Below are 10,503 nucleotides of genomic sequence, written 5' to 3'. Positions count from 1 at the left end.
TGTTGGATGAATGAAAGAAAAAAACCCCCCAGAGAATTGAAGTGGCAACATCAGTAACTTCAAACTTTATTTAGATTGAAAAAAGCAGACAATGGAAAGAAAATGTATGGCAAAAAAAAAAGAGGCGTGACTTTTTATATATAAATTAATTTCCATCTGTTCCAGTTGCATAGATATATAACTAGCACATTTGTGTTTCTTTTCTTGCCCCTGTTTTTTTTTGCAACAAAGATATATTAGAGCAGCCTTTCTTAACCAGGATGCCGCGGCACACTGGCATGCCTCCTGAGCTCCCGGGCCTCCTCCGGGGTGCCTCAGAATGTTGTGGAGGGGGAATGAAGACTGATGTGCAGGGGGCTCCTGATGTAAAAGGGGAACTGGGATGTGAAAGGGGACTCTGATGTGAAAGGGGGGCTCCTGCTGTAAAAGGAGAACTCTGCTGTGAAGAGGGGGCTTCTGATGTGAAAGGGGGGCTCCCGGTGCAAAAGGCGGACTCTGACGTGAAATAGGGGGGGCTTCTGATGTGAAAGGGTGGACTCTGATATGAAAGTGGGGGCTCTGATGTGAAAGGAGGCTTCTGATGGGAAAAGGGGGCTCCTGGTGTGAAAGGTGGGGGGCTCCTGATGTAAAAAGGGAACTCTGATGTGAACGGGGGGCTTCTGATGTAAAAGATGGGGACTCTGATATGAAATGGGGCTTCTGCTGCTAAAGGGAGCTCCTGATGTAAAAGGGGAACTCAGATGTGAAGGGGGACTTTTGATGTGAAAGAGGGGACTCTGATGTGAAGAGGGGAGACATCCCATATGAAGAGGGGGGCCCTGATGTGAAATGGGGCTCCTGATGTAAAAGGGGCTCTCCTTATTTGAAGGGTGGGTACTAATGCAAAGGGTGACTGATGTGAAGCGGGGGAATCTTTATTTAAAGAGGGCACTTGGATGTGTAGAGGGAAAACCACTTTTTTGAGTGTTTATGACATTTTAGACTGGGGTACCTCGAGACTTTACATACCATACTTTTAAAGCTGGGTAAATGCTGGCTTAGAGAAGATCTCCAAGCATGTGAAGCCAAGGTGGATGCTATCACTGACAGATCTAAATGTAATTTATATAAATGATCCTGGACATATACTGTGCTGTTTTTTAATTATGACCTATCTAAGCATGGTTGAACACTTTGATACCAGGAGATAGAGGTTCATTATTTCTCATTAGGAATGGGGAAATGTAAGAGTTTTAATTTCCCCTGAAATATCAGCAAACATTAGGAGATGTTGGTGAAATTTCACCATGGTTTTTGGTGAATTGGTGTAATTCTAATTTTGCAGTCAATTTTGAGAACCGCCTTTCCTTCCCTTCTCCTGCCCTTCTATTGTTTGTTAAAGTGGACCTTTAAACCCATTTCACTAAAAATCACATCAGGGTGCAGCTCTGCCTGCCCATATGAAATCATCTTACATTCATTAGGTAAACTTATTTTTCTTTTACTTCCAATTAATGTTTTTACACTTTACCTGATCCTCTTAGGGATTAGTGATGTAGCCCATCCCTATGAGATGCATCCTGGGAAGGTTGCATCAGCAGTGCATTGCTGGAAAATCATATCCGTGAACCCCTGAGATGATGTGTATGTGTGTCCTAGTCACATGTGCCAGAGTTCCAGGAAGTAAAGGGAGATGGATTAATCTGCCCTTAGTAAAAATGGTCACTGTGAGAAGAATGGGGGAGAAAAGGAAACAGTTACCGTATATACTCGAGTATAAGCCGTCCCGAATATAAGCCGAGGTACCTAATTTTACAAAAAAAAAACTGGGAAAAAGTATTGACCCGAATATAAGCCGAGGGTGGGAAATGAGGCAGCTACTGGTAGATAGATACCAATAAAATTACATTAATATTTATTTAAAAGAAAAATAACCTAGCTCTGTAAGTGGAAAAGGGGGTACAGGGCTACATATCATGTACTACGGATCATTTAACCCATTCATATTAGCAGAGGATAATTGTAAATCTATTGTTCAGTGCATTCTATATGTAGTATATAGTACATGTACATATAGAGTGCCTGCAACAATACATTTACAATGATCCTCTGCTAACATGAATGGGTTAAATGATCCATAGTACAGGGCTACATACAGATCATTTAATACATTCATGTTAGTATAATTGTAAATGTATTGTCTGCACTGTATTAGCAGTATATACTCTATATAGAGTATATACTGCTAATACAGTGCAGACAATACATATATAATTGCTTAATTAATCTCTCTCTCTACCTCCCTCCCTCCCCTCCCTCCCCTCCCCTCACTCACTGTGTGCCGGTGATCGGATCATCACGGAGAGAGCAGGGACGAGTCAGCGGCGCGCTGATCAGACGAGAGGAGCTCCAGGTGGGGTCCTAATTTAGCTGGCTCAGAGGTGCCTGCCCGATAATTACAACCCCACCTGGAGCTCCTCTCGCCTGATCAGCGCGCCGCTGACTCATCCCTGCTCCCCTGCCTGACTGGCCGCTGCGGGGGGGTTTTTCTTCTTCTTACTTACCTCGCCGAGCGTCGCGTCACTGCTGCCTCGGTGTGCGGCGCTCCGAGCGGGGTCATCTGGCAGTCTCCGGCCACCTAAATTAGGACCCGGAGACTGCCAGATGACCCCGCACGGAGCGCCGCACACCGGAGCAGCAGTGACGCGACGCTCGGCGAGGTAAGTAAGATGACACCTGGCGCTGACTCGAGTATAAGCCGAGGGGGGCACTTTTCACCCAAAAAAATGGGCTGAAAATCTTGGCTTATACTCGAGTATATACGGTATGTGATGAATAAAAAGCCGGCAACTATCTGGAAGTATCAAGTTGGTAGATTGACATTTCTAAAAGTGTCTTTGTGGTCATTTTAAAGGTAAGCGTAAAGTTCCTCTTTAGAGGCTTCACAACATACTTATACCTTATTTGCAGGTGCACTGTCAGTGTCACTGAAATGTTGTATGCACAGTGCACCTGGATCCTACCTACCTACTGACAGTGCCTTGAGTTTTAAGCCAGGTGCACTGTCAGTGTCATTGAAATGTTGTACACACAGTGCACCTAGCTCCCACCTACCCACCATTCCACTGACAGTGCCTGTAGGTGGAAGCCAGGTGCATTGTCAGTGTTACTGGAATGGTGGATAAGTGAAAGCCAGGTGCGCACACCTTCCAGTGACACTGAACCTACCAACTACAGGCACTGTAAGTGTCAATGGAATGGCGTATAGGTGAGAGTGTCTCTGGGAAGGTGTGTGCACCTGACTACCACCTATCCACCATTCTGTAGACCTATAACCTAAGCCCCTCCCACCTTTTTAAAAGCACAATTTGGACACACCACTATAGCCCCGCCCATTCACCGCCCACCATCCCACCCACCCACTGTCCCTTTTTCACAGAAATGTAGAAACTGTGAAAAATGTAAAAATTAAAAAAAAGTGAAAGTACAAAGACAACAAAATAAATAAATTACCCCAAATAAAAAAAAAAACTCTAAACAAAGGGGAAAAGAGCAGATTTGTTTTCATGCACATGTCACCTAAGCAGCTTAATAAGTAAAATTCAAAGTAATTTCACAGTGAAATACATTTTTCTGAAATACTCCCATTTCGTTAAAGCGTGTAAATGTTTTGCACTATCCCATGCAACTTCTTTTTCATTCACTGAACACAGCTTGGATATTGGGACCTCTATGCAGACAAAATGTTTTTAAATTGAAACTTGGGACTTATGAGCAGCATGCATTGGTTGAAGAAAAAAAAAGGAGGTAGGGTCAGAGTTTTATGACCTATACAATCTTAGAGAACCTGAGGTACTATTGGCTGTGACCTCTGTGTCTTTACTTATGAAATATAGGCATGTGTGAGATTAAAAAAAGAGAAGTAAAAGTTCCAGTGGTTTAACTGACAAGGAGGAGAAAAAAAATGTTACTTTCATGTTACAGAAATCTTTAAGGAGAAACTCCTGTTAAAAAAAAAACATATTTTAAAGCCATTATTGTGGCAGCTGCATTTGTGTAAAACCAGATCTTGGTTTAGTATTGTACTGTATAGCTGCTTGAGGGAATATTCGTATAAGCTTTTGGTGCAATATGATGACTCCAACCACGCACCCCCCAGCTGCAAGGTCACGAAGAGCTCACACTTCTATGATCTTCGGACATGCATTTGTATTGTGCTAAACTATTGATACTTTCCATGTTGGACACCCCGATAGGAAAGCTTTTGCAGGTGGAAGGTCAGCTGTGTAAAATGGGGTCTGGATGCTGTTATGCTTTCAGTGTCCAATTGGCTCTCATCACTGTTCACCCGAAGATTTTCCACCTGGCTCCTTCGATTTTCTGATTGAAGAATGCTGGGCGCAAGGGTATCAACAGGGCCACCCGCTGAACGAATTTTGGCCTGTTTATCAAGAACCGTCTGAAATTCGTACAGTGCATGGCCCGCATAACAGCACTGTCACTCACCCTTGACATTTGAGATCTCCATTTTAAAGGAAGCTATATACCAGGATTCAGGAAACATTCAGTTTTAGAATGAATGGAGTTTATTGACTGAAAACCGCATTTGCTGTTTCATTCACTCGAGAAAAACTTTCCTTCCTGCTGCTTTTGATTTTTTCATCACTACGGTCAAAATCAATTGTTGATTTGTCCCCTTAAACTATTAGAAAATCCAATGAACCTTCTGGAGATAGTGGGAAAAGCAATGCTTTTGAAATAGAGCTTTCTTGGTTACCACCTGATACAAAGAGGAACACCTCCTGACATACTGTATACTTGCCCTAAGGAAGGGGGAACTGAGATCCCTCGAAATGTGTTGGCTGTTGCTTTTTTGACCTGACATATTATCTATTTGTGGTCCTCTCACTTTTACCCTTTGTTAGGGTCACTGCACTGGAGAACTACAGGTTTAAAAAGAACGAAAACAACTTCTGAAATGACATTAACATGATAAAGGTTATGTGGAATATTAGTGATTGGTTTTAGATCTACTTTAAAAGAGAACTATGGGGTAAGTGTTTTTTCCCCATAGTTCTCTTTAGGGTCACGGGAGGACATATACTAACCTCCTCCCGTGACCCAAAGCTCAGTATATTGCTAGCTATTGCCCGCGATGTATTGAGAGTGCCGCAGCGGGGACGGATCCCAACAATACTGTCGTGATCCACCCAGCTGCATGAGTGACAGCTGGCTCTGCCTATCTAGAGGCAGAGCCAGCTGTGCCTTTCCCCTCCCCGTTCGTTCCTCCATCAGCGCTGGAGGATCGGACAGGAGAGGGAGGAATCCCTGCGGGGAGTGGTGACTGACAGTAATTGCTCACTGCAGGGAGATGATCGCGAAGTGAGCGGATCGGCTGCATGTTTCTGCTCACTTCCCGATCGATAGAGCCGACCTGTGACAGCTTCTTTGTTACAGGTCTGCATTAACTATGAGGGTGAGTGGAAATCGCTCACCTCATAGTTCTCATTTCACTACGTCTGTGATCCAGGTGACAGATGTACTTTAAAGAGACAAGGAAGTTGGGTCTCCAATGGAGACAGTGGAAACGACTTCCATCTTTCTATACTTTGTCTGCCTGGATCCTGTTATTTGTGGAGCTTGGCATATATAGTAGGTCTGAATCCAAGACCATGTTAATAAAAGCAATTTAGAATTTATGGGCTGACACAAAATGTGTTTTGTTTTTTTCCCCCTTCTCTTTCAGGTTGTTGGTGTGGCTGATCCTCGTTCCTGCGTGAGAGATCAAGTTAAAAAGTATCATGAGATTGATGATGACAATTTTTTTGAAGGTAAGTGTTTTTTCCTCTTATTGAAATATAAAAAGGTTTTCTTATTTTAAAGGAGAACTATGAGGCGAGTGCTTTTTACTTATCCTCATAGTTCTAGCCGACCTGTGACAATGAGACTGTCACAGGTCAGGTCAGTAGATCGGGAGGTGAGCGAACATATACCGGCGTTCGCTCACTTCTCGATCTTGCCACGTCACTGAGCCGTGACAGGGGAGGGACTGGATTCCCCCCTCCGATCCTCCAACGCTGACTGGGGGAGGGGGCGGGTACAGCTGGCTCTGCCTCTAGATAGGCAGAGCCAGCTGTCACTCACACAGCTGGGCAGATCCAGACATAATTGTCGGGATCCGTTTCAGCTGCGGCGTCTCAGTATACCGCGAGCTGTAGCTCGCGGTATACTGAGCTTAGGGTGATGGGAGGACGCTAGTTTGTGTCCTCCCGTTACCCTTAGGAGAACTATGGGGAAAAGCCCTGACCCCATAGTTCTCCTTTAAAGCCTAATTTCTGCAAGGTTTTTATAGAGAAGGGAATAGATTACACTTCTGCAAATGTTTTATTTGTCTGTGACCCCATTGGGGAGATTTTCCTTCATGTTCTATCCCTGTGGCATACTGGGAGTGATTGTCATCCAGACAGGAAGGCACATTTGGAAGTAAAAACATTTTCAGAAGTTATATCCCTTTGCCACTTTACCAGAAATGTATTTTTGTTTTTGTTTGTGTCCCCATTGGTGAGATTTCAAGTGGGGAGCATCTCATAATAGTCATTTGTACTGCTCTTCCTCATTTCATTGTATTGGGTAGGGAGAATAGGATCTCCTTGTAATAGCTATGGTTGGTGTACTTGCCTGAAAGCATCCTCATTATAGAATTCCGCCTTGGGTAAGCTCCAGTGTTGCATCATATCAGAACTTCCTTGTCACTGACCTCCCTTACCATGTGACAATGTTTAGGTCTGGCGATTGGTCAGCTTGGCCTGAGCACTGTCAGATGGTGTAGTTTACATGCTCCCTCATACTTGGAAGCTGATGGGGTGGGGTGCGGACAGATGAGTATACTCTTTGGGGGATGAGCTATCACGTGGCACTATCACTTTTCCCTGAATAGGCAGAGCAATAGTTTCTCTAAAATGCTGATACACTTGGTGAGCTACAATACTAACTTTTTTTTTTCTATTTCAGACTGGAAAGAAGCTGCAGAAAGAGAAAAATTTGCAGATGCAGTGATCATTACAACTCCGGATAGACTGCACAAGGTGAATTACCAATAAAACTTTAAATTGCACTAGTTTTATGAGGTGCAAACATGACGAGAACTTGAAACGAAGTATTGGAAAATGCAACAGAATTTAAATCAAGGTTGACCATGCATGCACAATACTGCCTCCAAACTATTACGTCCGTAGAGGGGGTTGGGGAGTCCTGCAGGTGTACTGTAAAACAAGAGCAATCCTCCTGGAAAATCTATCAAAGCCATTTGATTGTTTTCGTGAGCAGACTAGAGCAAGAAGCATTGAGGGAAGCCTGCAGACATACAACTGTTTCACCTCCAACGATCAACAGCTGGATTGGGCAAGGATTCTATGACATGTAGAAATCTTTCTGCTGACTATACAAAGAGTCGCATTTATTAAAAAGGGCTAAACTGTACTCAAAACCCAAAAGCAACCAATACACTTGGCAACTTTGCTGGCGGTTTTGGAGCTTTCCATTAACTTTCAACCACACAAATCTTACACGTGTGTTTCCAATCATTTTCTAGTCTTTAGTGAGCAGATAATACAAATTGGTGTAGAAACTGATCCTAAATACCATTTGGTAGTGGTTTTAAATTAGTTCCTCTTCAGTTTCAACTGTTGCTTTTGCTTGTTGGGACCGGGAAAACAAATTGAACAGTGGGTGGCAGATTGCTGTGTCTAAAACCTGTTGGAAAGCTCTAAAATTGTGTAAAAGTACTGCAGTGGGCCAGTCATATATATGGCACAATATTTTGTAGAATTCAGACCCTGTTTAATAAATGCAAATAACAATGAAAGCACTGAAGTAGTAAACTGACCATCTAAGGCCAATCAAAATTAGGAAAAGAGGGAAAAAAATAAGTTTTCAGCACAGCAAATACAATTCCGAGCAGGCTCAGCCAGGGTACAACTGGCAAGGTTAGGGTGCATACGGACATACAATCGTATCATAATTAATCCTACAACTGCTAATGTATGGGCAGACAGTACAGACAGACAGACCGCAGACAGTAACTGTAAACATTTTTCTCTTACTTTGCACTAATCTAGCATGTATGATGGGAGTATGCAAATAGTTTCCATCCATTTATGATTATTTACATATTGCTAAGATTTTAATTCCTTGAACCAAAAAATGAAAAGCAATGTAATTTATAGGTGCCCAAAGCTCTCTTTTTTGCTTTGCCATGGCTCTCAGTGGTAGCGCCATAAGCATCTGTTTCAGAATCATATTCTCTTTTATCATCAGCAGCCCCCTGCATGACCTCAATACATCTTTCTTTGTGGAATGCCAACCAGATGGCATACAAAGTACATTGCTCAAGCAAAATTCTGCACCTGCAGCCCACACCATAAATGCAGGATATAGGGCTCGCTGTACATTTTCCTTAGAAATGATTTAACCCTAAAAGGGGAAACTTTCACAAAGCATAAGAACTGCATAAGAAACCTTGGGTGCAAGATGACTCCATGGATGCCTAGGAGATCCGGGGGAGTGATGTTACTCTAGTAAGAGTGTTTGGTCTGCTGATCTGGGGACTTGTCTTAAAAATGCATTCAAGTCCCTTAAATATTAACAAAAATGCATCTTATTTCTGCATCACTCAGCTGTAGATCCTCAAATCATCTCTGAATCGGTGCTGGCACTGTCCTTCCTTCTGGAGGGTGACTACTTTTGTTCCCCATGGTCCCTGTGTGTGTTGTAAAGTAGTCACCGCTCCAAGCTCACTCCTGTGATGGACCATAACCTCACGTTTAGTTTACTAATTTGTACTGAGATTGTAGTCCTTCGTGGGAGCGAGCTTGGAGCGGTGAATACTTTACAACACACACAGGGACCTTGGGGAACACAAGTAGCCACCCTCCAGAAGGAAGGACAGTGTAAGCACCAATTCAGAAATGATTTGAGGATCTACAGCCGAGTTATACACAAATAAGATACATTTTTGTTGATAGTTAAGGTATTTGAATGTATTTTTAAGATTTAACTTTTGAGTGTAGTGTCACTTTAAGTAAATAAGGGCCTGGTGTCAGCACATGCTTGCCCAGAGGAACTAATGAGTGTTGCTAGATCAAAAAAAGATTGATGCTGAAGCCAGCAATTAGATTAGTGTAACAATGCCATATACTGTATGAATGTGTGTATTGAGTCCTTCATCTCAGTCATTTCTTTTATAATGAGTGCCAGGCAAAGTGTAGTGGCGAGCAGTACTGTAGAGAATGGACACTAATGTAGGCCAGGCCTTAATGAAGACCATTGTTAATTTGGTTATATTGAGTGACTTCATCATACACTCCTCATGATAAAACCGTACCCTGATTTTATCTTTTTTTTTTTTTTAAATAGGAACCAGCGATTGCATTTGCCAAAAAAGGATATCATATTTTACTTGAAAAACCCATGGCTGTAAGTTTGCACAGACTGACTTCTTCCTGCAGTTAAACTGAACCTCTTTGCTGTGGAAATATTAGCTCCATAAGGAATGCATGCTACCCTATGAAATAAGGCGAAAACAAAGAGGTTCCCTGACCCCTCTGCTGAGAGGAGACATTGGAATGCTTTACTGTGTACACACTGTGCTTACCTTTGAGAGTCAACCGGATGGAATGTGTTAACAAACAGTAACGGCAAACACCGCGGTCAGCAGTTCAGTATTTATCTTTGGTGGGATATTTATCTGTGGAGGGGGAATTGATCGTTCATTAAAGGGGTTATGTAGACAAAATACAAAAACACACTCAGAAGGTTGTTCAGGGTTACCATTACAATACCACAACCCCGGACTAGTACTAACTATAGATTATTGAGGCCCCTGCCATCCTCTCTTCATGAGGCACCTGGTAGTGTCATCCGTGATAATACATCTCACTGATCTTAACATAAAGTATGCTAAAATCGAGGACAGCCAGAGCTGTAAAAACAGTCAGTGCACTACTAGGGACAGGGCTGTGGATATAAGTTCGTAGGGAAAAAAGCGAGGCAGCGTGCAGGAGATTCACTTTTAAAATTAAAGGGTATCTATAGTCAAAAACTAAAAACAAATCTGAATTTCTGTATTTAATTCTCATAAGTTCTATCCCACTCTTAGTAACCAGATCCATCTAGAACAGCGGTCTCAAAGCCAATTGCGGCCGGCGAACCGGTACTCTGCGGCCCGCGGTCAGCTAACAAGCCAGGTACGCGGTCCCAGACCGTGTACCCGACTTGCAGGAGCAGCTACGCAGTCTGCATCTCTGTTGGATGCAGACCGTAGAGCTGCTCCTGTCACTACTGGCATACCGATCCTTTCTGCCGGCGTCTTCACTACATGCAGTCCGAAAGGATTAATTAGTAAGGTCTGCAGGACCTTACTAATCACCGCTGGATCACCAGGGATCGTGCCTACTCGCCTCCTACCTGCAAAACATATGCAGGTGAGGGGGCTCTTTGTAGGTGGACAGGGGGAGTGTATTATTC

General features: G+C 43.1%; 1 protein-coding gene across 1 annotated transcript in view; it reads left to right on the top strand.

The window, feature by feature from the left end:
• LOC108783928 overlaps positions 1 to 10,503 on the top strand; it is a 56,092-nt gene that overhangs the window by 20,151 nt on the left and 25,438 nt on the right. Inside the window, exons 3-5 of the mRNA XM_018552638.1 lie at positions 5,726 to 5,810; positions 6,991 to 7,064; positions 9,394 to 9,453. Coding sequence (XP_018408140.1) covers positions 5,726 to 5,810; positions 6,991 to 7,064; positions 9,394 to 9,453 — 219 coding nt within the window. The remainder of the gene's footprint in view (positions 1 to 5,725; positions 5,811 to 6,990; positions 7,065 to 9,393; positions 9,454 to 10,503) is intronic.

Source organism: Nanorana parkeri, unplaced genomic scaffold (genome assembly GCF_000935625.1).
Source record: "Nanorana parkeri isolate BGI_ZX_2015 unplaced genomic scaffold, ASM93562v1 scaffold94, whole genome shotgun sequence".
NCBI lineage: Eukaryota > Metazoa > Chordata > Amphibia > Anura > Dicroglossidae > Nanorana > Nanorana parkeri.
The sequence above is the reverse complement of the archived record's forward strand: the minus strand, read 5'-3'. Positions and strand labels throughout refer to the sequence as shown.